Here is a 27,176-nt window from a genome sequence, read left to right on the forward strand (position 1 = left end):
CACAAAGACAAACCATCAACAACATCCACACCAGCACAAAGACAAACCATCAACAACATCCACACCAGCACAAAGACAAACCATCAACAACATCCACACCAGCACAAAGACAAACCATCAACAACATCCACACCAACATCCACGCCAGCACAAAGACAAACCATCAACAACATCCACACCAGCACAAAGACAAACCATCAACAACATCCACACCAGCACAAAGACAAACCATCAACAACATCCACACCAGCACAAAGACAAACCATCAACAACATCCACACCAGCACAAAGACAAACCATCAACAACATCCACACCAGCACAAAGACAAACCATCAACAACATCCACACCAGCACAAAGACAAACCATCAACAACATCCACACCAGCACAAACACAAACCATCAACAACATCCACACCAGCACAAAGACAAACCATCAACAACACACACCAACATCCACGCCAGCACAAAGACAAACCATCAACAACATCCACACCAGCACAAAGACAAACCATCAACAACATCCACACCAGCACAAAGACAAACCATCAACAACATCCACACCAGCACAAAGACAAACCATCAACAACATCCACACCAGCACAAAGACAAACCATCAACAACATCCACACCAGCACAAAGACAAACCATCAACAACATCCACACCAGCACAAAGACAAACCATCAACAACATCCACACCAGCACAAAGACAAACCATCAACAACATCCACACCAGCACAAAGACAAACCATCAACAACACACACCAACATCCACGCCAGCACAAAGACAAACCATCAACAACATCCACACCAGCACAAAGACAAACCATCAACAACATCCACACCAGCACAAAGACAAACCATCAACAACACACACCAACATCCACGCCAGCACAAAGACAAACCATCAACAACATCCACACCAGCACAAAGACAAACCATCAACAACACACACCAACATCCACGCCAGCACAAAGACAAACCATCAACAACATCCACACCAGCACAAAGACAAACCATCAACAACATCCACACCAGCACAAAGACAAACCATCAACAACATCCACACCAGCACAAAGACAAACCATCAACAACACACACCAACACAAAGACAAACCATCAACAACATCCACACCAGCACAAAGACAAACCATCAACAACATCCACACCAGCACAAAGACAAACCATCAACAACATCCACACCAGCACAAAGACAAACCATAAAAAACAAAATGTCTGTTCATAAATAGAGAAACAAATCATTTCCCTCACAGACACACAGACATTAAGGAGTGAGACTGAACATTCTTTAGGATGGGGGTAAATAGCATTCAACATCCCAGGCCAACCACTGGTTCTCTGCTGTCTCTCTTTCCTGCTACACTGTCACTATACTGTGTACACACACACACACACACACACACACACACACACACACTAAAGTCAACAATTGCATCACTCTCACTCTCCATCTGCCTTCCTTCCACAGACAGATAATATAAACACTCTCTCACTCACACAGACAAACACAGACACCCGCGCAAACACACAGACACACACTGACCTTTGCCCCTGCGGGAGCTGAAGCGGTTGGTCTTTCCAGTGGAGGGGGCGGGGCCCTGGTTGAGGGACATGGCTTCCTGGTAGCGCTCAGCGCCCGGCACCTCCCGGTGAACCTAAGGTCAAGTCAAGTTTACAATCATATAGTATAATATGACTTATTTAAAGACGTGCTGTGAAACCTTGGTGCCTACTCAGTATGGTCTTTACCCCTCCGGCTTTGGGCTGACGTGTCAACATGTTGTTCACACATTCAGAATCGAGGAGCAGAATTACTGTCTGAACTCAATTAGCCACCAAATCCCTAGTTTGAAAGTAACTTTTTCTGGAACTATACTGCGCCATTTCCCCCCATGTGGGTCAGCCCCTAGCATTTCAAGTTCTAGCCAATGAGCTTCAGCCCCTCACGATTTGAGTGACAGCTAGCAAGATGCGCACACACAGCAGAGTGAGCGCTGAGGGACCACTTCTGGCTCGTGAGCACTACTTTCACAACTGTGAACAGTGTTGTCACCATGCTAAAAGTTCAACTTCCATACGGATACCAGGTTAAGTATCACAATACTCCATTACAGTACTAAAACAATACCATGGCCAAAGTCACAGAATGGCACTTGAACCAGACAGATCTTCAAGTTTTATATTAAATGTTTTATTTTTGATTGTATGCGTTAATGAATCAATTATACAATAAATTAGACTTTTTTTTTTACTAATCTAACTACATAACATCATGGTAATAATGTATTTAACGGTAAATCTCTATTGATAAACTGGGCAAATCAAGATGTAGTCTAGGTGTATTCACAATACAGCTGAATGCATATTGAATAGCAGCGTGACCATGAATTGAGGTAGAGCTTTCTGGCTGATTTCATGGTGCTGCAGATGAAAAAACAATCGTTTCCCTTCCATTTGGGACTTACTTTATTGTACTGATCAACAATATTTGCATAGAAGAAGCAATCTCTCTATTTGATAACAGTGTCTCTCTTTAAGACCCATGACATTATTCACACACACAGCCAGTTCAATGCTCGAGCAAATAGGATCTTGACTGGGACAGACGTGAAGAAATAAAGGAACCAGGCCAGTGTTAGACGGGGGAAGTGGAACAGGCCAGACGGGGAATGGAACAGGCCAGTGTTAGCCACGGGAAGTGGAACAGGCCAGTGTTAGCCACGGGAAGTGGAACAGGCCAGTGTTAGCCACGGGAAGTGGAACAGGCCAGTGTTAGCCACGGGGAAGTGGAACAGGCCAGTGTTAGCCACGGGAAGTGGAACAGGCCAGTGTTAGCCACGGGAAGTGGAACAGGCCAGTGTTAGCCACGGGAAGTGGAACTGGCCAGTGTTAGCCACGGGGAAGTGGAACAGGCCAGTGTTAGCCACGGGGAAGTGGAACAGGCCAGTGTTAGCCACGGGGAAGTGGAACAGGCCAGTGTTAGCCACGGGGAAGTGGAACAGGCCAGTGTTAGCCACGGGGAAGTGGAACAGGCCAGTGTTAGCCACGGGGAAGTGGAACAGGCCAGTGTTAGCCACGGGGAAGTGGAACAGGCCAGTGTTAGCCACGGGGAAGTGGAACAGGCCAGTGTTAGCCACGGGGAAGTGGAACAGGCCAGTGTTAGCCACGGGGAAGTGGAACAGGCCAGTGTTAGCCACGGGGAAGTGGACCAGGCCAGTGTTAGCCACGGGGAAGTGGACCAGGCCAGTGTTAGCCACGGGGAAGTGGACCAGGCCAGTGTTAGCCACGGGAAGTGGACCAGGCCAGTGTTAGCCACGGGAAGTGGAACAGGCCAGTGTTAGCCACGGGAAGTGGACCAGGCCAGTGTTAGCGGGAAGTGGACCAGGCCAGTGTTAGCCACGGGGAAGTGGACCAGGCCAGTGTTAGCCACGGGAAGTGGACCAGGCCAGTGTTAGCCACGGGAAGTGGACCAGGCCAGTGTTAGCCACGGGAAAACAGGCCAGTGTTAGCCACGGGGAAGTGGACCAGGCCAGTGTTAGCCACGGGGAAGTGGACCAGGCCAGTGTTAGCCACGGGGAAGTGGACCAGGCCAGTGTTAGCCACGGGGGAAGTGGACCAGGCCAGTGTTAGCCACGGGAAGTGGACCAGGCCAGTGTTAGCCACGGGAAGTGGACCAGGCCATCTGGGAAGTGGACCAGGCCAGTGTTAGCCACGGGAAGTGGACCAGGCCAGTGTTAGCCACGGGAAGTGGAACAGGCCAGTGTTAGCCACGGGAAGTGGAACAGGCCAGTGTTAGCCACGGGGAAGTGGACCAGGCCAGTGTTAGCCACGGGGAAGTGGACCAGGCCAGTGTTAGCCACGGGGAAGTGGACCAGGCCAGTGTTAGCCACGGGGAAGTGGACCAGGCCAGTGTTAGCCACGGGGAAGTGGACCAGGCCAGTGTTAGCCACGGGGAAGTGGACCAGGCCAGTGTTAGCCACGGGGAAGTGGACCAGGCCAGTGTTAGCCACGGGGAAGTGGACCAGGCCAGTGTTAGCCACGGGGAAGTGGACCAGGCCAGTGTTAGCCACGGGGAAGTGGACCAGGCCAGTGTTAGCCACGGGGAAGTGGACCAGGCCAGTGTTAGCCACGGGGAAGTGGACCAGGCCAGTGTTAGCCACGGGGAAGTGGACCAGGCCAGTGTTAGCCACGGGGAAGTGGACCAGGCCAGTGTTAGCCACGGGAAGTGGACCAGGCCAGTGTTAGCCACGGGGAAGTGGACCAGGCCAGTGTTAGCCACGGGGAAGTGGACCAGGCCAGTGTTAGCCACGGGGAAGTGGACCAGGCCAGTGTTAGCCACGGGGAAGTGGACCAGGCCAGTGTTAGCCACGGGAAGTGGACCAGGCCAGTGTTAGCCACGGGAAGTGGACAGGCCAGTGTTAGCCACGGGGAAGTGGAACAGGCCAGTGTTAGCCACGGGGAAGTGGAACAGGCCAGTGTTAGCCACGGGGAAGTGGAACAGGCCAGTGTTAGCCACGGGGAAGTGGAATAGGTTAGTGTTAGCCACGGGGAAGTGGAGTGGGAAACCGTGCTCTCACGTCATAAGGGGACCTCGGCTGCGCTGATAAACTAACTTGATCCTCTCTCAATCAGTAGATGACGTGACACTCATTTGACAGAAGTATCTTTATCTAGGACCGAACACTAAGAACTACTGGCTAAAAAGTCTACAGAACTACCAGAGAATCTCTTTAAAGTACAATTCAAAAGGTCACAACACATTACTAAAAAGGCAGGATGAAACACGTTAGAAAGAAACAGAAAGGACAACAATATAAACGACAACAATACCTGATAGGACAGATTCCTCAGCAGACACATACTGTTCTCTATCAGCTGGAGACAGACAGGGAGGGAGAGAGGGGGAGGGAGGGAGAGGGGGGTGAGAGGGAGGGAGAGAGGGAGGGAGAGAGAGGGGGGATAAGACGAAGGAAAAGGAGAACAGGATTAAAATACATGCGGACACAATGAAAGTTCAGGATCACAAGATAAAACAGCAGTGCGTACACACCTTGTTGTCCACGTCTTTCAGGTTGATCTGTGATTGGACAATGTACATGAGCGAGTCAACCAATCCTGTGCACTCTCTCAGCTTCCTCCTGGCCTCACTGCGCTCTGAGCTCACGTTCCTGTTTTAGAGAGAGCGGTGGGAGGAGAGGTAGAGAAGGTGTGTGAGAAAAAACAAACAAGCAATACAGAATCAGAAACAGAGGGGAAATGGGCAGAGACCAAGAGACAGAGAGAGAGAGGGAGGAATGGGAGAGAGAGAGACAGAGAGAAGGGAGGAATGGGCAGAGACCAAGAGAGAGAGAGGGAGGAATGGGCAGAGACCAAGAGACAGAGAGAGAGGAAGAGAGAGGGAGGAATGGGCAAGAGACCAAGAGATGGGAGAGAGACAGAGAGAGAGGGAGGAATGAGAGTGGCTACAATCAGTGGCCACATAAGGATTCCAGCACACAACCATTAGTAATAAAACACTGAGTGGTCCTATGTCAGTGTGTTGCAGAGACTGAAAGTCTGAAAGTGTGTGGTCACCTCCCAAAAAGCACCCTATTCTCTATGTGGTGCACTAATGTTAGGGATGCCCATATAGGGGATAGGGGGCCATTTAGGATAGAAGCCTGTGGTTGTTAAACTCCAGTCCAGTGAGAGGACAGTGAGATCAGGTTACTGGGCCAGTCATTGTGTTGTAGCCTGCCTTTAACAGAGACAGACACACCCACTGGGGAGGAACACAGCACATTCCCACTCTGCCCTACCTTCTGGGAATTCCTCAGGCACACCTGTACAGACATGCACACACACACACACTGCAAGACCAACACACAGCTACCAGTCACTAAATGGACGATACATTACTGTTTCATGGCTGGCTGACACATCTTCAACACTGGCATGTATTTTACAATATCGTCTATCATGATATTTTGATAGAGCGCCCAAGTTCAAATTAAAAGTTTGACTGATTGGACGACTTCACAGTCAGTTTGGTCCTAGCTGGGTTGAGTATAAAACCATCAGAATGGAAAAAGACCAATAAAATCATTAAGAATTCATATGTTGTAATTCTACGGTCAATGTTGAAGCATAAAACATATTTACAACTTTTATTATTCAGAAACGTTAAAATACCGTAAAAAATGAGAAACATATTGTGATATGATATTACGGCCATATCACCCTCCTCTTTTTCCTCCCACTGTACAATCTCTCTCCCTCTCCGTACCTCAGGCAGCCAGCTGTGTTGGTGAGGGACGTCTCCCACTCCAGGTGTCGTGGTTTGAGGTTCTCCTCTCCTCCTGCCTCGTTCCCTCTCTCCCAGCCCGAGTGAGCTACCATCACCTCATCTGAGAGGGCGTGCAGGGCGTGGTCAACGATCTCCATCTTCACTGAGTCGTGAGACGACAAGTTCCACAGCGTGCCTGAGGAAGAGGGTGACGGATTATCATCATCACCACCACACACTACCGTCTCCCACTTACTACAGTAGTACACTAGTAGTAACCGCAGTAGTACACTAGTAGTAACCGCAGTAGTACACTAGTAGTAACCGCAGTAGTACACTAGTAGTAACAACAGTAGTATTACCTGTGATAGTATCGGTCAGGTCCTGGTCTCTGGTCTTCCTCAATAGTACACTAGTAGTAACCGCAGTAGTACACTAGTAGTAACCGCAGTAGTACACTAGTAGTAACCGCAGTAGTACACTAGTAGTAACCGCAGTAGTACACTAGTAGTAACCGCAGTAGTACACTAGTAGTAACCGCAGTAGTACACTAGTAGTAACCGCAGTAGTACATTAGTAGTAACCGCAGTAGTACACTAGTAGTAACCGCAGTAGTACACTAGTAGTAACAACAGTAGTATTACCTGTGATAGTATCGGTCAGGTCCTGGTCTCTGGTCTTCCTCAGCAGTCTGACCAGGGCCGGTACTCCATCACAGTTCTTGATGGCGATCTTATTGTCAGGGTCTCGTCCGTAAGAGATGTTTTTGAGCGCTCCGCAGGCGGCGTGGTGGACCTCCTTCTTAGGGTTGTCTAACATGGACACCAGGGATGGGATACCTTTCATACGACGGACATCTGTCTTCACCTGGAGGGGAGAGAGGAGAGGGGAGAGGAAACGAGGAGAGGGAACGAGGGAGAGAGGAGAGGGGAGGGGAGAGGGAAGAGGGAGAGGGAACGAGGAGAGGGAAGGGGGAGAGAGGAGAGGGAACGAGGAGAGGGAAGAGGGAAAGGGAACGAGGAAAGAGGGAACGGGGAGAGAGGAGAGGGAACGGGGAGAGAGGAGAGGGAACGAGGAGAGAGGAGAGGGAACGAGGAGAGAGGAGAGGGAACGAGGAGAGAGGAGAGGGAACGAGGAGAGAGGAGAGGGAACGAGGAGAGAGGAGAGGGAACGAGGAGAGAGGAGAGGGAACGAGGAGAGAGGAGAGGGAACGAGGAGAGAGGAGAGGGAACGAGGAGAGAGGAGAGGGAACGGAGAGAGAGAGAGGGAACGAGGAGAGAGGAGAGGGAAGAGGGAACGAGGAGAGGGAAGAGGGAACGAGGAGAGGGAAGAGGGAACGAGGAACGAGGAGAGGGAAGAGGGAACGAGGAGAGGGAAGAGGGAACGAGGAGAGGAAAGAGAGAGAGGGAACGAGGAGAGGGAAAGGAGAGAGGGAGAGGGAGGGAGAGAGGAGAGGGAAGAGGAGAGGGAAGAGAGAGGAGAGGGGAGGGAGGGAGGGGAGGGAGGGGGAGAGGAGAGGGAGGAGAGAGGAGAGGGAATGAGGAGAGGGAAGGAGGAACGAGGAGAGGGAAGGAAGAGGAACGAGAGAGGGAAAGAGAGAGAGGGAAGAGAGGGAAGAGAGAGGGAAGAGAGAGAGGGAACGAAGAGAGGGAAGAGGAGAGAGAGAGAGGGAACGAAGAGAGGGAAGAGAGAGGGAACGAGGAGAGGGAAGAGAGAGAGGGAACGAGAGAGGGAAGAGAGAGAGGGAACGAGGAGAGGGAAGAGGGAGAGGGAACGAGGAGAGGGAAGAAGAGAGGGAAGAGAGAGAGGGAAGAGAGAGAGGAACGAGGAGAGGGAAGAGAGAGAGGGAACGAGGAGAGGGAAGAGAGAGAGGGAACGAGGAGAGGGAAGAGAGAGAGGAACGAGGAGAGGGAAGAGAGAGAGGGAACGAGGAGAGGGAAGAGAGAGAGGGAACGAGGAGAGGGAAGAGAGAGAAGAGAGAGAGGGAAGAGAGAGGGAAGAGAGAGAGGAAGGGAAAGAGAGGGAAGAGAGAGAGGGAACGAAGAGAGGGAAGAGAGAGAGGAACGAAGAGAGGGAAGAGAGAGAGGAACGAAGAGAGGGAAGAGAGAGAGGGAACGAAGAGAGGGAAGAGAGAGAGGGAAGAGAGAGAGGGAACGAAGAGAGGGAAGAGAGAGAGGGAACGAGGAGAGGGAAGAGAGAGAGGGAACGAGGAGAGGGAAGAGGGAGAGGGAACGAGGAGAGGGAACGAGAGAGGGAACGAGGAGAGGGAAGAGAGAGAGGGAAGAGAGAGAGGGAAGAGAGAGAGGGAAGAGAGAGAGGGAAGAGAGAGAGGAAGAGAGAGAGGAAGAGAGAGAGGGAAGAGAGAGAGGAACGAAGAGAGGGAAGAGAGAGGGAAGAGAGAGAGGAACGAAGAGAGGGAAGAGAGAGGAACGAGGAGAGGGAGAGAGAGAGGGAACGAGGAGAGGGAAGAGGAGAGGGAACGAGGAGAGGGAAGAGAGGGAAGAGAGAGAGGGAAGAGAGAGAGGGAACGAGGAGAGGGAAGAGAGAGAGGAACGAGGAGAGGGAAGAGAGAGGGAACGAGGAGAGGGAAGAGAGAGAGGGAACGAGGAGAGGGAAGAGAGAGAGGGAACGAGGAGAGGGAAGAGAGAGAGGGAACGAGGAGAGGGAAGAGAGAGGGAAGAGAGAGAGGGAAAGAGAGGGAAGAGAGAGAGGGAAGAGAGAGAGGAACGAGGAGAGGGAAGAGAGAGAGGGAAGAGAGAGAGGGAAGAGAGAGGGAAGAGAGAGAGGGAAGAGAGAGAGGGAACGAAGAGAGGGAAGAGGAGAGGGAACGAAGAGAGGGAAGAGAGAGAGGAACGAAGAGAGGGAAGAGAGAGAGGGAACGAAGAGAGGGAAGAGAGAGGGAACGAGGAGAGGGAAGAGGGAGAGGGAAGAGAGAGGGAACAAGAGAGGGAAGAGAGAGGGAACGAGGAGAGGGAAGAGAGAGAGGAACGAGGAGAGAGAGAGGGAAGAGGAGAGGGAAAGAGAGAGGGAAGAGAGAGAGGGAAGAGAGAGAGGGAACGAGAGAGGGAAAGAGAGAGGGGAAGGGAAGAGAGGGAAGAGAGAGAGGGAAGAGAGAGAGGGAGAGAGAGAGGGAAGAGAGAGAGGGAAGAGAGAGAGGGAAGAGGAGAGGGAAGAGAGAGAGGGAAGAGAGAGAGGGAAGAGAGAGAGGGAAGAGAGAGAGGGAAGAGAGAGGAAGAGAGAGGGAAGAGAGAGAGGGAACGAGGAGAGGGAAGAGAGAGGGAACGAGGAGAGGGAAGAGGAGAGGGAACGAGGAGAGGGAAGAGAGAGGGAACGAGGAGAGGGAAGAGAGAGGGAACGAGAGAGGGAAGAGAGAGGGAAGAGAGAGGGAACGAGAGAGGGAACGAGGAAGGGAAGAGAGAGGGAACGAGGAGAGGGAAGAGAGAGGGAACGAGGAGAGGGAAGAGAGAGGGAACGAGGAGAGGGAAGAGAGAGGGAACGAGGAGAGGGAAGAGAGAGGGGAGGAGAGGGAAGAGAGAGGGAACGAGGAGAGGGAAGAGAGAGGGAACGAGGAGAGGGAAGAGAGAGGAACGAGGAGAGGGAAGAGAGAGGGAACGAGGAGAGGGAAGAGAGAGGGAAGAGAGAGGGAAGAGAGAGGGAACGAGGAGAGGGAACGAGGAGAGGGAACGAGGAGAGGGAACGAGGAGAGGGAAGAGAGAGGGAACGAGGAGAGGGAAGAGAGAGGGAACGAGGAGAGGGAAGAGAGAGGGAACGAGGAGAGGGAAGAGAGAGGGAACGAGGAGAGGGAAGAGAGAGGAACGAGGAGAGGGAAGAGAGAGGGAACGAGGAGAGGGAAGAGAGAGGGAACGAGGAGAGGGAAGAGAGAGGGAACGAGGAGAGGGAACGAGGAGAGGGAAGAGAGAGGGAACGAGGAGAGGGAAGAGAGAGGGAACGAGGAGAGGGAAGAGAGAGGGAACGAGGAGAGGGAAGAGAGAGGGAACGAGGAGAGGGAAGAGAGAGGGAACGAGGAGAGGGAAGAGAGAGGGAACGAGGAGAGGGAAGAGAGAGGGAACGAGGAGAGGGAAGAGAGAGGGAACGAGGAGAGGGAAGAGAGAGGGAACGAGGAGAGGGAAGAGAGAGGGAACGAGGAGAGGGAAGAGAGAGGGAACGAGGAGAGGGAAGAGAGAGGGAACGAGGAGAGGGAAGAGAGAGGGAACGAGGAGAGGGAAGAGAGAGGGAACGAGGAGAGGGAAGAGAGAGGGAACGAGGAGAGGGAAGAGAGAGGGAACGAGGAGAGGGAAGAGAGAGGGAACGAGGAGAGGGAACGAGGAGAGGGAAGAGAGAGGGAACGAGGAGAGGGAAGAGAGAGGGAACGAGGAGAGGGAAGAGAGAGGGAACGAGGAGAGGGAAGAGAGAGGGAACGAGGAGAGGGAAGAGAGAGGGAACGAGGAGAGGGAAGAGAGAGGGAACGAGGAGAGGGAAGAGAGAGGGAACGAGGAGAGGGAAGAGAGAGGAACGAGGAGAGGGAAGAGAGAGGAACGAGGAGAGGGAAGAGAGAGGGAACGAGGAGAGGGAAGAGAGAGGGAACGAGGAGAGGGAAGAGAGAGGAACGAGGAGAGGGAAGAGAGAGGAACGAGGAGAGGGAAGAGGAGAGGGAAGAGAGAGGGAAGAGAGAGGGAAGAGAGAGGGAACGAGAGAGGGGGAGAGGGAAGAGAGAGGAACGAGGAGAGGGAAGAGAGAGGGAACGAGGAGAGGGAAGAGAGAGGAACGAGGAGAGGGAAGAGAGAGGGAACGAGGAGAGGGAAGAGAGAGGGAACGAGGAGAGGGAAGAGAGAGGAACGAGGAGAGGGAAGAGAGAGGGAACGAGGAGAGGGAAGAGAGAGGAACGAGGAGAGGGAAGAGAGAGGGAACGAGGAGAGGGAAGAGAGAGGAACGAGGAGAGGGAAGAGAGAGGGAACGAGGAGAGGGAAGAGAGAGGAACGAGGGAAGAGAGGGAACGAGGAGAGGGAAGAGAGAGGGAACGAGGAGAGGGAAGAGAGAGGAACGAGGGAGAGGGAAGAGAGAGGGAACGAGGAGAGGGAAGAGAGAGGGAACGAGGAGAGGGAAGAGAGAGGGAACGAGAGAGGGAAGAGAGAGGGAACGAGAGAGGGAAGAGAGAGGAACGAGGAGAGGGAAGAGAGAGGGAACGAGGAGAGGGAAGAGAGAGGGAACGAGAGAGGGAAGAGAGAGGGAACGAGGAGAGGGAAGAGAGAGGGAACGAGGAGAGGGAAGAGAGAGGGAACGAGGAGAGGGAAGAGAGAGGGAACGAGGAGAGGGAAGAGAGAGGGAAGAGAGAGGGAACGAGGAGAGGGAAGAGAGAGGGAACGAGGAGAGGGAAGAGGGAGAGAGGAGAGGGAGGGAGGGGAGGGAAAGGGGAGAGGAGAGGGAATGAGGGAGGAGGTGTTGGTGGTTGTGTGTTGCTCTCATTCTGACATGAAAGACAGTAGCTAGGTAGCCTGCAGCATGGCTGTGTTTATGGCTAGATAAAGGGGCGTGGGGGATCAAATCAAATTTTACTCCTCACATGCTTCATAAACAACAAGTGTAGACTAACAGTGAAATGCTTACTTACGGGCCCTTCCCAACAATGCAGAGAGAAAATAAAAAAAACTGATAGAAAAGTAACACTTAATAACAAAAGTATATAAATACATAATGAGTAATGATAACATGGCTATATAAACGGGGTACCAGTATGGAGTCGATGTGCAGGGGTACGAGGTAATTGAGATAGATATGCAAGGGGCTTTAAGGCTGTGGGTGTGAAGGTGAGGTGCTGCCGGTTCTGTTTGTGTATATAATATATATATATATATATATATATATAAAGTGTGTATAGATAAAGATATGACCTTGTCGTCCTTAAAGGTGAGGTGCTATAGGTGTATATATTACCTTGTGTACACACACACACTTGGCTTTAATACACACGAGTGAGTGAAGTGGGGGATGTTCTGCCCATGCAACCCAGATTGCTATGTCACTAGTAGTGTTTGTAGTTGAGTGACTGACTGACCATGAGAGAGAAGTGGAAATGTATTTCCGTGTCAAATCAAATAAATGTTTATTCATCACATGATTGGGGTAATGTCCCGTCTACTCACGCTCCTCCTCTCTGGCGCTCGTTGTCACCAGTGTAGTCATCATTACGCACACCTGCGCTTCATGAGACTCACCTGGACTCCATGACCTTCCTGATGACCTCCCCTATGGGTCACTCCCTTGTGTTCCTTCCCCAGCCCTTATTGTTTCTGTTTATATGTTCCATGTCTGAATGCTACTCGTGTTCCTGGGTTTGTTCCATGTCTGAATGCTACTCGTGTTCCTGGGTTTGTTCCATGTCTGAATGCTACTCGTGTTCCTGGGTTTGTTCCATGTCTGAATGCTACTCGTGTTCCTGGTTTTGTTCCATGTCTGAATGCTACTCGTGTTCCTGGTTTTGTTCCATGTCTGAATGCTACTCGTGTTCCTGCATGTCTGAATGGAACAAAGGTCTGGAATGCTACTCGTGGGGGTTTGTTCCATTCTGAAAACATCTTGTTACTGAATGCTAGATGGGTTGTTCCATGTCAGAATGCTACCGTGTTCCTGGGTTTGTTCCATGTCTGAAACTCGTGTTCCTGGGTTTGTTCCATGTCTGAATGCTACTCGTGTTCCTGGTTTTGTTCCATGTCTGAATGCTACCGTGTTCCTGGTTTTGTTCCATGTCTGAATGGTGTTCAGTCAGCATGGAAACAAAGGGTTTTGTTCCATGTCTGAATGGGGGGTTTTTTCAAAACATCTAGTTACTGGCTAGTTTTGTTCCCTGTCTGGGTCTTCAGTCAGCATGGAACAAAGGGAGGGTGGGGGAGTCTCTTTCAAAACATCTAGTTACTGGCTAGATGGGTCTTCAGTCAGCATGGAACAAAGGGAGGGGTGTGGGGGGGGGGGGTCTCTTTCAAAACATCTAGTTACTGGCTAGATGGGTCTTCAGTCAGCATGGAACAAAGGGAGGGGGGGGGTCTTTCAAAACATCTAGTTACTGGCTAGATGGGTCTTCAGTCAGCATGGAACAAAGGGAGAGGTGGGGGGTCTCTTTCAAAACATCTAGTTACTGGCTAGATGGGTCTTCAGTCAGCATGGAACAAAGGGAGGGGTGGGGGGAGTCTTTCAAAACATCTAGTTACTGGCTAGATGGGTCTTCAGTCAGCATGGAACAAAGGGAGGGGTGGGGGGAGTCTCTTTCAAAACATCTAGTTACTGGCTAGATGGGTCTTCAGTCAGCATGGAACAAAGGGAGGGGTGGGGGGTCTCTTTCAAAACAACTAGTTACTGGCTAGATAGGTCTTCAGTCAGCATGGAACAAAGGGAGGGGTGGGGGGTCTCTTTCAAAACATCTGTCAGTGCTGCTGTGAACTACATCAAAATACATTCTAAACGGGAGATGTATATAAAATATATATAGAAACATATAATTGAAGCAATATTGTTTGAGGTTCTTTGTGTTTCACCACATTTGCTTGAGGTGATTTTACTGCAACGCTGCATCCAAGTTGCTTGACAAAGGCTTTTCAAAGAGCTGTCAGTCAAGGCCAGCTCATGAATATAAGCTCCACGCCCACTCAGCCGGTCTTTCCAAACTTCCTGGTATTTAGCCAAGAGAGACAAAGTGCTTTTCAATAATTGACTTTGTGGTTTCAGAATTTCTGCAGACAAGCTGACTGCAGTGATAACGTTCTAGAAGGTGTCAAGGAAGAAGAGGTGTGATGGTTGTATCGCCAGCAAACAGGTGCCGTCCTACGACGACATTCAGAGAGGCATCCACTACATCAACACTTTGACAGTGAGTGATGCCGCTCTCAGGATGGACCCCTGGATTTAAGAGGCCAGACACCTGAGTGATGCCGCTCTCAGGATGGACCCCTGGATTTAAGAGGCCAGACACCTGAGTGATGCCGCTCTCAGGGTGGACCCCTGGATTTAAGAGGCCAGATATCCGAGTGATGCCGCTCTCAGGATGGACCCCTGGATTTAAGAGGCCAGACACCTGAGTGATGCCGCTCTCAGGATGGACCCCTGGATTTAAGAGGCCAGACACCTGAGTGATGCCGCTCTCAGGGTGGACCCCTGGATTTAAGAGGCCAGATATCCGAGTGATGCCGCTCTCAGGATGGACCCCTGGATTTAAGAGGCCAGACACCTGAGTGATGCCGCTCTCAGGATGGACCCCTGGATTTAAGAGGCCAGACACCTGAGTGATGCCGCTCTCAGGGTGGACCCCTGGATTTAAGAGGCCAGATATCCGAGTGATGCCGCTCTCAGGATGGACCCCTGGATTTAAGAGGCCAGACACCTGAGTGATGCCGCTCTCAGGATGGACCCCTGGATTTAAGAGGCCAGATATCCGAGTGATGCCGCTCTCAGGATGGACCCCTGGATTTAAATGGCCAGACATCCGAGTGATGCCGCTCTCAGGATGGACCCCTGGATTTAAGAGGCCAGACACCTGAGTGATGCCGCTCTCAGGATGGACCCCTGGATTTAAGAGGCCAGACACCTGAGTGATGCCGCTCTCAGGATGGACCCCTGGATTTAAGAGGCCAGACATCCGAGTGACGCCGACATTTCAGACCTTCTCTGTGTGGCCCAAGTGCAAAACTTTGATGCGTGATCATGGCGAGTGCTTCCCTAAACCTTGAGACTTATATTTGTATGGAACGTTGAACAGCTCAAACCAGTGGAAAAGACTTAACCAAGGCCCACATGGATCAGCCCCAGAGAGACGGCCAGTCTGTACTCTGGTGCCGTACGTTCACATGAATCAGCCCCAGAGAGACGGCCAGTCTGTACTCTGGTGCCGTGCGTTCATATGGATCAGCCCCAGAGAGACGGCCAGTCTGTACTCTGGTGCCGTGCGTTCACATGAATCAGCCCCAGAGAGACGGACAGTCTGTACTCTGGTGCCGTGCGTTCATATGAATCAGCCACAGAGAGACGACCAGTCTGTACTCTGGTGCCGTGCGTTCATATGAATCAGCCACAGAGAGACGGCCAGTCTGTACTCTGGTGCCGTACGTTCATATGAATCAGCCACAGAGAGACGGCCAGTCTGTACTCTGGTGCCATGCGTTCATATGAATCAGCCACAGAGAGACGGCCAGTCTGTACTCTGGTGCCGTGCGTTCATATGAATCAGCCCCAGAGAGACGGCCAGTCTGTACTCTGGTGACGTGCGTTCATATGGATCAGCCCCAGAGAGACGGCCAGTCTGTACTCTGGTGACGTGCGTTCATATGGATCAGCCCCAGAGAGACGGACAGTCTGTACTCTGGTGCCGTGCGTTCATATGAATCAGCCCCAGAGAGACGGCCAGTCTGTACTCTGGTGCCGTGCGTTCATATGAATCAGCCACAGAGAGACGGCCAGTCTGTACTCTGGTGACGTGCGTTCATATGAATCAGCCACAGAGAGACGGCCAGTCTGTACTCTGGTGCCGTACGTTCATATGAATCAGCCACAGAGAGACGGCCAGTCTGTACTCTGGTGACGTGCGTTCATATGGATCAGCCCCAGAGAGACGGCCAGTCTGTACTCTGGTGCCGTACGTTCATATGAATCAGCCCCAGAGAGACGGCCAGTCTGTACTCTGGTGACGTGCGTTCATATGAATCAGCCCCAGAGAGACGGCCAGTCTGTACTCTGGTGCCGTGCGTTCACATGGATCAGCCCCAGAGAGACGGTCAGTCTGTACTCTGGTGACGTGCGTTCATATGGATCAGCCCCAGGGAGACGGCCAGTCTGTACTCTGGTGCCGTGCGTTCACATGGATCAGCCCCAGAGAGACGGCCAGTCTGTACTCTGGTGACGTGCGTTCATATGAATCAGCCCCAGAGAGACGGCCAGTCTGTACTCTGGTGCCGTGCGTTCACATGGATCAGCCCCAGAGAGACGGTCAGTCTGTACTCTGGTGACGTGCGTTCATATGAATCAGCCCCAGAGAGACGGCCAGTCTGTACTCTGGTGCCGTGCGTTCACATGGATCAGCCCCAGAGAGACGGTCAGTCTGTACTCTGGTGCCGTGCGTTCATATGGATCAGCCCCAGAGAGACGGCCAGTCTGTACTCTGGTGCCGTGCGTTCATATGGATCAGCCCCAGAGAGACGGCCAGTCTGTACTCTGGTGACGTGCGTTCATATGAATCAGCCCCAGAGAGACGGCCAGTCTGTACTCTGGTGCCGTGCGTTCATATGAATCAGCCCCAGAGAGACGGTCAGTCTGTACGTTCATATGAATCAGCCCCAGAGAGACGGCCAGTCTGTACTCTGGTGCCGTGCGTTCATATGAATCAGCCCCAGAGAGACGGCCAGTCTGTACTCTGGTGCCGTGCGTTCACATGGATCAGCCCCAGAGAGACGGCCAGTCTGTACTCTGGTGACGTGCGTTCATATGAATCAGCCCCAGAGAGACGGCCAGTCTGTACTCTGGTGCCGTGCGTTCACATGGATCAGCCCCAGAGAGACGGTCAGTCTGTACTCTGGTGACGTGCGTTCATATGGATCAGCCCCAGAGAGACGGCCAGTCTGTACTCTGGTGCCGTGCGTTCACATGGATCAGCCCCAGAGAGACGGCCAGTCTGTACTCTGGTGACGTGCGTTCATATGGATCAGCCCCAGAGAGACGGCCAGTCTGTACTCTGGTGACGTGCGTTCATATGGATCAGCCCCAGAGAGACGGCCAGTCTGTACTCTGGTGCCGTGCGTTCACATGGATCAGCCCCAGAGAGACGGCCAGTCTGTACTCTGGTGACGTGCGTTCATATGAATCAGCCCCAGAGAGACGGCCAGTCTGTACTCTGGTGCCGTGCGTTCACATGGATCAGCCCCAGAGAGACGGCCAGTCTGTACTCTGGTGACGTGCGTTCATATGAATCAGCCCCAGAGAGACGGCCAGTGTGTACTCTGGTGCCGTGCGTTCATATGAATCAGCCCCAGAGAGACGGTCAGTCTGTACTCTGGTGACGTGCGTTCATATGAATCAGCCCCAGAGAGACGGCCAGTGTGTACTCTGGTGCCGTGCGTTCATATGAATCAGCCCCAGAGAGACGGCCAGTGTGTACTCTGGTGCCGTGCGTTCATATGAATCAGCCCCAGAGAGACGGCCAGTCTGTACTCTGGTGCCGTACGTTCATATGAATCAGCCCCAGAGAGACGGCCAGTCTGTACCCTGGTGCCGTACGTTCATATGAATCAGCCCCAGAGAGACGGCCAGTCTGTACTCTGGTGCCGTGCGTTCATATGGATCAGCCCCAGAGAGACGGCCAGTCTGTACTCTGGTGCCGTGCGTTCATATGAATCAGCCCCAGAGAGACGGCCAGTCTGTACTCTGGTGCCGTGCGTTCATATGGATCAGCCCCAGAGAGACGGCCAGTCTGGTGCCGTGCGTTCATATGAATCAGCCCCAGAGAGACGGCCAGTCTGTACTCTGGTGCCGTGCGTTCATATGGATCAGCCCCAGAGAGACGGCCAGTCTGTACTCTGGTGCCGTGCGTTCATATGAATCAGCCCCAGAGAGACGGCCAGTCTGTACTCTGGTGCCGTGCGTTCATATGAATCAGCCCCAGAGAGACGGCCAGTCTGTACTCTGGTGCCGTGCGTTCATATGAATCAGCCCCAGAGAGACGGCCAGTCTGTACTCTGGTGCCGTGCGTTCATATGAATCAGCCCCAGAGAGACGGCCAGTCTGTACTCTGGTGCCGTGCGTTCATATGAATCAGCCCCAGAGAGACGGCCAGTCTGTACTCTGGTGCCGTGCGTTCATATGGTCTTTAACGTGTCTCCTTTTAGTTGCTGCTAAGAGACCAGAGATGCCTCTGACCCGTATCACCTCTCACCCCCTCCATCCCCTTCTCTGGTTTAGCACTTCTCAGATGTTGTTTACTCTGTGTAACCGTCATGGGTGTCAGGGTCCTTGGTTTGTGAGAGGGTCATTTGAGGGTCACATCTGCATGTGCTGTCCCCAGGGACGTTGTCACACGGGGAAAACGTGTTTGAATATAGCCTACACACATTCTCTGTGACATGGAATTATAAGAGATATTATTTAACGTGGCAACTGATTCATTATTTATCCTCCCAAGCCTCTACGAATGGAATCTGACTTGGAAAGGCTAAAGGTCACAACCATAATATGTGCAAAGACTACATGGGATGTGCACGTGTGTGTGTACATGTTCAAACACGTGCACGCCGCATATATATATATATATACATATACATATATATATGTATATGTATATGTATATGTATGTATATATGTATGTATATATGTATATATGTATGTATATACGTATATGTACATATATATATACACATATGTATACATACATATATACATACATATATACATACATATATACATACATATATACATACATTGGTTGCATTCCCCTGCTCAGACGTTGCATCAACCAATGGTTACGTGCCACGTCATCGACTGACAGATTGCTATAACATATTATGTGGTAAACCGATCCAGTTGTTGTAAGATCTGTCAGGCGTCAGCAACACCTGGGCAGAGGAACGCGCCCATTACCTTGTCGTTCTTAAAGGTGAGGTGCTGCAGGTGAATATATATTATTTTGTTCTTAAAGGTGAGGTGCAGCAGGTGTATATATATATTACCTTGTTCTTAAAGGTGAGGTGCTGCAGGTGTATATAAATATTACCTTGTTCTTAAAGGTGAGGTGCTGCAGGTGTATAAATATTACCTTGTCGTTCCTAAAGGTGAGGTGATGCAGGTGTATATATATATATTACCTTGTCGTTCTTAAAGGTGAGGTGCTGCAGGTGTATATATATTACCTTGTCGTTCCTAAAGGTGAGGTGATGCATGTGTATATATATTACCTTGTCGTTCTTAAAGGTGAGGTGCTGCAGGTGTATATATATTACCTTGTCGTTCCTAAAGGTGAGGTGATGCATGTGTATATATATTACCTTGTCGTTCCTAAAGGTGAGGTGATGCATGTGTATATATATTACCTTGTCGTTCTTAAAGGTAAGGTGATGCAGGTGTATATATATATATATTACCTTGTCGTTCCTAAAGGTGAGGTGATGCATGTGTATATATATTACCTTGTCGTTCCTAAAGGTGAGGTGCTGCAGGTGCATGTATATATATTACCTTGTCGTTCTTAAAGGTGAGGTGCTGCAGATGTGTATATATATATATAATACCTTGTCGTTCTTAAAGGTCAGGTGCTGCAGGTGTATGTATATATATATTACCTTGTCGTTCTTAAAGGTGAGGTGCTGCAGGTGTATATATATATATATTACCTTGTCGTTCTTAAAGGTGAGGTGCTGCAGGTGCATGTATGTATATATATTACCTTGTCGTTCTTAAAGGTGAGGTGCTGCAGGTGTATGTATATATATATTACCTTGTCGTTCTTAAAGGTGAGGTGCTGCAGGTGCATGTATATATATTACCTTGTCGTTCTTAAAGGTGAGGTGCTGCAGATGTGTATATATATATATAATACCTTGTCGTTCTTAAAGGTCAGGTGCATGTATATATATATTACCTTGTCGTTCTTAAAGGTGAGGTGCTGCAGGTGTATATATATATATATTACCTTGTCGTTCTTAAAGGTGAGGTGCTGCAGGTGCATGTATGTATATATATTACCTTGTCGTTCTTAAAGGTGAGGTGCTGCAGGTGTATGTATATATATATTACCTTGTCGTTCTTAAAGGTGAGGTGCTGCAGGTGTATATATATATATATATATTACCTTGTCGTTCTTAAAGGTGAGGTGCTGCAGGTATGCGGCAGCGTTGCTCTTGACGGGGTCCAGTCTGTAGTTGAGCATGGCGATGACCTCCGGCAGCTCAGGCTGTCTCCAGGAAGTGGCAGGGCCTTTCCTCAGGGTGCTGGCCAATCAGGTAAGAGAATATATACACATCACTTTCATCCAAAGCGACATACAGTAGTGCAGGCAAATTCCACATCTGGACCTTGAATCCAGTTCCACTGTTGAATATCATTCCTCCCTTCTAATCAGGGACTGACTTAGACCTGGGACCCCAGGTGGGTACAATTCATTATCAGGTAGAACAGAAAAACAGCAGTGGTCCGGACCAGTCCTAAAATTCACTTTTTGGTCCACCAGCCACTGTAGCAGGGAGATTTAAAGATCTACCAGCCACTCAGTTTTTTTTACCATCCAAAATATTTCCTCCCCTAAAATTACACAAACAAAACAAAAATACAGATGCGCATGCTTTGTAATGTTTCTAAAACAATAACATGTATTACTGTTAAGAAGTAATGTGGTATATTGTATCATTTCATTTCATTTTTTTGTGACCTGACACTTAACAAATATGATCCCTTGCCCCTTTAAGGACGGGAGGTTACTGTGGTAACGGTAATGTTTGTCCTGTGAGAAAGAGTCTGACAAGCAGCAGGGTTCTCTTCTCTTCTCTAACAGGTGAAACTCAAACATTGAAAAACAACCTAACATGTGAACAAAACCAATATAAATAGCCAGGAAACACAAGGACAAAGTCCTACTTCAGTAGACTTCATCTTCAAGTAAATTAGACCAACTTTTATGCCTGTGCACAAAGCTTCTAAAAATACATTTTTCCCTCATCTCCTGACACTGTGTGAGGTGGGATAAGCTATAAGATTCCTAGTTCTTTGACTTTGTGTGATTCATTTACCAGCTGTGAAACAAAAACTGCAGAAATACTTTGAAAATAGCCACTGCAGCATTTAATCATACTTGACTATTTTTATTCACAAATGTGAGTGAAATGCTGGCACTGAGGAGCCCTGGCCCCCACCAACATGGCTGGTGAAACAGACATCTGACCCACCAATGACAAAATGTACCCACGTTGGCAGGTGGGTGTTCATTTTAAGCCCTGGTCCGGACCTGCAGGCTTGGATGTGAATACCCCTGATATAATCTACAATACGACACCAAGGAGTCTCACCTGTCCAAGGAGGCCATGCTACCCCTCTCTCCCTGGGCCAGGGGTGCACCTCCCCAGTAGTACATGTCCCCTGCTCCACTCATGTCTCCGTCCAGAGTCCCTTCATAGCTCCTGGGAGGGAGAGAAGAGTTAAGGGGTTAGTAGGGAGCGGACACTACACTGGTAGGTAGGGGTTAGTAGGGAGCGGACACTACACTGGTAGGTAGGGGTTAGTAGGGAGCGGACACTACACTGGTAGGGGTTAGTAGGGAGAGGACACTACACTGGTAGGGGTTAGTAGGGAGAGGACACTACACTGGTAGGGGTTAGTAGAGAGCGGACACTACACTGGTAGGGGTTAGTAGGGAGTGGACACTACACTGGTAGGGGTTAGTAGGGAGAGGACACTACACTGGTAGGGGTTAGTAGGGAGTGGACACTACACTGGTAGGTAGGGGTTAGTAGGGAGTGGACACTACACTGGTAGGTAGGGGTTAGTAGGGAGTGGACACTACACTGGTAGGGGTTAGTAGGGGGAGGACACTACACTGGTAGGAGTTAGTAGGGAGTGGACACTACACTGGTAGGGGTTAGTAGGGAGTGGACACTACACTGGTAGGGGTTAGTAGGGGGAGGACACTACACTGGTAGGGGTTAGTAGGGGGAGGACACTACACTGGTAGGGGTTAGTAGGGGGAGGACACTACACTGGTAGGGGTTAGTAGGGAGTGGACACTACACTGGTAGGGGTTAGTAGGGAGTGGACACTACACTGGTAGGGGTTAGTAGGGAGAGGACACTACACTGGTAGGTAGGGGTTAGTAGGGAGCGGACACTACACTGGTAGGTAGGGGTTAGTAGGGAGCGGACACTACACTGGTAGGGGTTAGTAGGGAGAGGACACTACACTGGTAGGGGTTAGTAGAGAGCGGACACTACACTGGTAGGGGTTAGTAGGGAGTGGACACTACACTGGTAGGGGTTAGTAGGGAGTGGACACTACACTGGTAGGGGTTAGTAGGGAGAGGACACTACACTGGTAGGTAGGGGTTAGTAGGGAGTGGACACTACACTGGTAGGGGTTAGTAGGGAGTGGACACTACACTGGTAGGGGTTAGTAGGGGGAGGACACTACACTGGTAGGAGTTAGTAGGGAGTGGACACTACACTGGTAGGGGTTAGTAGGGAGTGGACACTACACTGGTAGGGGTTAGTAGGGGGAGGACACTACACTGGTAGGGGTTAGTAGGGGGAGGACACTACACTGGTAGGGGTTAGTAGGGGGAGGACACTACACTGGTAGGGGTTAGTAGGGAGTGGACACTACACTGGTAGGGGTTAGTAGGGAGTGGACACTACACTGGTAGGGGTTAGTAGGGAGAGGACACTACACTGGTAGGGGTTAGTAGGGAGAGGACACTACACTGGTAAGGGTTAGTAGGGAGTGGACACTACACTGGTAGGGGTTAGTAGGGGGAGGACACTACACTGGTAGGGGTTAGTAGGGGGAGGACACTACACTGGTAGGGGTTAGTAGGGGGAGGACACTACACTGGTAGGGGTTAGTAGGGAGTGGACACTACACTGGTAGGGGTTAGTAGGGAGTGGACACTACACTGGTAGGGGTTAGTAGGGGGAGGACACTACACTGGTAGGGGTTAGTAGGGAGAGGACACTACACTGGTAGGGGTTAGTAGGGAGAGGACACTACACTGGTAGGGGTTAGTAGGGAGCGGACACTACACTGGTAGGGGTTAGTAGGGAGCGGACACTACACTGGTAGGGGTTAGTAGGGAGTGGACACTACACTGGTAGGGGTTAGTAGGGAGAGGACACTACACTGGTAGGTAGGGGTTAGTAGGGAGAGGACACTACACTGGTAGGTAGGGGTTAGTAGGGAGAGGACACTACACTGGTAGGGGTTAGTAGGGAGCGGACACTACACTGGTAGGGGTTAGTAGGGAGCGGACACTACACTGGTAGGGGTTAGTAGGGAGAGGACACTACACTGGTAGGGGTTAGTAGGGAGAGGACACTACACTGGTAGGGGTTAGTAGAGAGCGGACACTACACTGGTAGGGGTTAGTAGGGAGTGGACACTACACTGGTAGGGGTTAGTAGGGAGAGGACACTACACTGGTAGGGGTTAGTAGGGAGTGGACACTACACTGGTAGGTAGGGGTTAGTAGGGAGTGGACACTACACTGGTAGGGGTTAGTAGGGAGAGGACACTACACTGGTAGGGGTTAGTAGGGAGAGGACACTACACTGGTAGGGGTTAGTAGGGAGTGGACACTACACTGGTAGGGGTTAGTAGGGAGTGGACACTACACTGGTAGGGGTTAGTAGGGAGAGGACACTACACTGGTAGGGGTTAGTAGGGAGTGGACACTACACTGGTAGGGGTTAGTAGGGAGAGGACACTACACTGGTAGGGGTTAGTAGGGAGAGGACACTACACTGGTAGGGGTTAGTAGGGAGAGGACACTACACTGGTAGGGGTTAGTAGGGAGAGGACACTACACTGGTAGGGGTTAGTAGGGAGAGGACACTACACTGGTAGGGGTTAGTAGGGAGTGGACACTACACTGGTAGGGGTTAGTAGGGAGTGGACACTACACTGGTAGGGGTTAGTAGGGAGAGGACACTACACTGGTAGGAGTTAGTAGGGAGTGGACACTACACTGGTAGGGGTTAGTAGGGAGTGGACACTACACTGGTAGGGGTTAGTAGGGAGTGGACACTACACTGGTAGGGGTTAGTAGGGAGTGGACACTACACTGGTAGGGGTTAGTAGGGAGTGGACACTACACTGGTAGGAGTTAGTAGGGAGAGGACACTACACTGGTAGGGGTTAGTAGGGAGAGGACACTACACTGGTAGGGGTTAGTAGGGAGTGGACACTACACTGGTAGGGGTTAGTAGGGAGTGGACACTACACTGGTAGGGGTTAGTAGGGAGTGGACACTACACTGACTGAATAAACAACCAGGGACACAGAGAAGGAGACCAGACATTACTGCACACACTCCCTCCACACACACTGGGACATGTACCCTGTCCTGCGGGGCGGTCCGTGGTTGAAGGCTTGTTGGTTGCGTGGTACTGTTCCGTAGTGGATGGCCGGTCCCATGCCGTAGTCTGCCTCGTCATATCCCAGACTCCTCTGGTCATCCTCCAGACCGTACGGCTCTGGGACAAACCTCGGCATCCCAGACAGCTCCAACGCACTGCCCATACGACCCACCTGACCAATACATTATCATCACTTTAACACACATTCTGCAGTCCAGACAGCTCCAACACACTGCCCATACGACCCACCTGACCAATACATTATCATCACGTTAACACACATTCTGCAGTCCTGACAGCTCCAACACACTGGCCTTACGACCCACCTGACCAATACATTATCATCACGTTAACACACATTCTGCAGTCCAGACAGCTCCTACGCACTGCCAATACGACCCACTTTATTTAACACACACGCCATACGACCCACCTGTGGCTGTGCTGCGTATGGGTCCAGCTGGTTCCTGCTGATGGCTCTGTATCCTGAGTCCAGGGTCCGGTACCCATCAGCTGGCCTGGAGGGGAGAAGTAGAAAGGAGAGGGGAGAGTTGAGGAGGGAGAAAGGAGAGGATATACCCGTTGTCTCCCAACTCTACGTCTATAGATAAAGAGACAACAGATCCACCTGTCCTACCTGTAGCGGTCGTCCATGCGTGCTCCCCTGCTCAGGCTGGCGTAGGTCTCCCCTATGGAGGGAGGGCCCTGGCGGTAGTCCTCGTACCCTCCCGGGGGTCCATAGTGGTAGTTTCGGGGCACGGTGTTGGTGGGGTAGTCCATGGGAGGACCTGGCTGTCTGTAGACCCGCTCCATGGGGGTGGTGTAACCCCCTACACCTGTCATAGACCCCCCTCCATCCAGGGAGAGGTTGTCAGACACAGAGGGGATGACAGTACGAGTCATGGTAGTCTTCACTACCTTCTTTACCTGGGGAGAGGAGAAACAGATACAACTAGGTTAGTGTCAGACACGGAGGAGATGACATGAGTCAGGGGAGAGAGGTTAGTGTCAGACACGGAGGAGATGACATGAGTCAGGGGAGAGAGGTTAGTGTCAGACACAGAGGAGATGACATGAGTCAGGGGAGAGAGGTTAGTGTCAGACACAGAGGAGATGACATGAGTCAGGGGGAGAGAGGTTAGTGTCAGACACAGAGGAGATGACATGAGTCAGGGGAGAGAGAGGTTAGTGTCAGACACAGAGGAGATGACATGAGTCAGGGGAGGGGTAGAGAGGTTAGAGAGGAAAAGGAGGGGAGAAAAGGGTAAGTTAGAGAAAGTAGGGGGCGTGGAGGCAGAAAAAGTCAATCAAATAGCTAATGTCATTCACAATCCTCAAGTGTCAACTGTGTGTGTGTGTGTGTGTGTGTGTGTGTGTGTGTGTGTGTGTGTGTGTGTGTGTGTGTAAAGGTAGTACCGTAGTTTCTGTGTGGCGCGTGGTGCCATCTTCGCTGGTTTCCACAGAGATGAGGGGGGGCACCTCGTGCGGGTCCTCCTCCACGGTAACCGTCTCATGGACGACTTGACCAGGCTCCATCCTGTACTGAAGAACGGAGACAGACACCGTTACACCCAAACACACAACACACACACACACACACACACACACACAGATAAATGCACACTAGCGAACTTAATTAACACAGGCAAACATGTCACACACACAGATACATTCCGGTACACACACACACACAGCTTACATGTGTCCCGTTGACGTATCCCTCGTTCAGCGTGAGCCTCTCTATGTCCGCATCACAAGAAACACGCCCATTCTGTAAAGCGAAGGGGAAGACAGGAGTAGTTTACACAAGAGGACAGACAGCGTGTGTGTGTGTGTATGTGTGTATGTGTGTCAACCGCAGGGCCAGTGGCCAAGGAGGAGCAGAGTTATTCCAAACATTCAGAGGAGCAGGTTAACGCAGGACACAGAGAGAATGTCATGACATCAGAGCCCCAGGCTCCTTTCACACGCACAGGCACCACCACATCCCATTCAGTCAACCCCAGACAACAGGCACCACCACATCCCATTCAGTCAACCCCAGACAACAGGCACCACCACATCCCATTCAGTCAACCCCAGACAACAGGCACCACCACATCCCATTCAGTCAACCCCAGACAACAGGCACCACCACATCCCATTCAGTCAACCCCAGACAACAGGCACCACCACATCCCATTCAGTCAACCCCAGACAACAGGCACCACCACATCCCATTCAGTCAACCCCAGACAACAGGCACCACCACATCCCATTCAGTCAACCCCAGACAACAGGCACCACCACATCCCATTCAGTCAACCCCAGACAACAGGCACCACCACATCCCATTCAGTCAACCCCAGACAACAGGCACCACCACATCCCATTCAGTCAACCCCAGACAACAGGCACCACCACATCCCATTCAGTCAACCCCAGACAACAGGCACCACCACATCCCATTCAGTCAACCCCAGACAACAGGCACCATCACATCCCATTCAGTCAACCCCAGACAACAGGCACCACCACATCCCATTCAGTCAACCCCAGACAACAGGCACCATCACATCCCATTCAGTCAACCCCAGACAACAGGCACCACCACATCCCATTCAGTCAACCCCAGGCAACAGGCATCACCACATCCCATTCAGTCAACCCCAGGCACCACCACATCCCATTCATTCAACAGGCACCACCACATCCCATTCATTCAACCCCAGTCAACAGGCACCACCACATCCCATTCATTCAACCCCAGACAACAGGCACCACCACATCCCATTCAGTCAACTCCAGACAACAGGCACCACCACATCCCATTC

At 51.1% G+C, this 27,176-nt stretch overlaps 2 protein-coding genes and 1 long non-coding RNA gene across 8 annotated transcripts in view; 1 reads left to right on the forward strand and 2 right to left on the reverse strand.

The window, feature by feature from the left end:
* The window catches only part of LOC118383809 (catenin delta-1-like), a 67,143-nt gene that overhangs the window by 18,511 nt on the left and 21,456 nt on the right, over nt 1-27,176 (reverse strand). For all 6 annotated transcript variants that reach the window (XM_052501044.1, XM_052501040.1, XM_052501043.1 and 3 more), the window contains 12 exons: nt 26,063-26,134; nt 25,780-25,905; nt 25,001-25,290; nt 24,797-24,881; nt 24,345-24,535; nt 21,310-21,420; nt 20,100-20,238; nt 6,931-7,153; nt 6,287-6,482; nt 5,072-5,189; nt 4,852-4,896; nt 1,565-1,676 (listed from right to left, as the gene is read on the reverse strand). In XM_052501044.1, coding sequence (XP_052357004.1) covers nt 1,565-1,676; nt 4,852-4,896; nt 5,072-5,189; nt 6,287-6,482; nt 6,931-7,153; nt 20,100-20,238; nt 21,310-21,420; nt 24,345-24,535; nt 24,797-24,881; nt 25,001-25,290; nt 25,780-25,899 — 1,630 coding nt within the window. In that variant the 5' untranslated portion in view covers nt 25,900-25,905; nt 26,063-26,134. The remainder of the gene's footprint in view (nt 1-1,564; nt 1,677-4,851; nt 4,897-5,071; nt 5,190-6,286; nt 6,483-6,930; nt 7,154-20,099; nt 20,239-21,309; nt 21,421-24,344; nt 24,536-24,796; nt 24,882-25,000; nt 25,291-25,779; nt 25,906-26,062; nt 26,135-27,176) is intronic.
* Nucleotides 13,686-17,389, reverse strand: LOC127917918 (uncharacterized). The gene is made up of 2 exons (XM_052501045.1): nt 14,349-17,389; nt 13,686-14,246 (listed from the first exon to the last, which is right to left on the reverse strand). The coding sequence occupies exons 1-2, from the start codon at nt 14,907-14,909 to the stop codon at nt 14,049-14,051; spliced, it is 759 nt and encodes a 252-aa protein (XP_052357005.1). The 5' UTR covers nt 14,910-17,389; the 3' UTR covers nt 13,686-14,048.
* Nucleotides 21,484-24,331, forward strand: LOC127917921 (uncharacterized). Its single transcript, XR_008098027.1, has 3 exons — nt 21,484-21,739; nt 22,236-23,099; nt 23,172-24,331. It is a non-coding gene; the product is annotated as an uncharacterized LOC127917921 (long non-coding RNA).

This window comes from Oncorhynchus keta, unplaced genomic scaffold (genome assembly GCF_023373465.1).
Source record: "Oncorhynchus keta strain PuntledgeMale-10-30-2019 unplaced genomic scaffold, Oket_V2 Un_contig_1238_pilon_pilon, whole genome shotgun sequence".
In the NCBI taxonomy this organism is placed as follows: Eukaryota; Metazoa; Chordata; class Actinopteri; order Salmoniformes; family Salmonidae; genus Oncorhynchus; species Oncorhynchus keta.

What these genes read in the sequence shown, in the direction of transcription:
- LOC127917918 (XM_052501045.1), bottom strand. Translation starts at nt 14,909, where the DNA reads ATGTCTGGCCTCTTAAATCCAGGGGTCCATCCTGAGAGCGGCATCACT. An exon ending in CTGAGAGCGGCATCACTCAG is followed by an intron (nt 14,247 to 14,348) that starts GTGTCTGGCCTC and finishes GGCATCACTCAG; the next exon opens with GTGTCTGGCCTCTTAAATCC.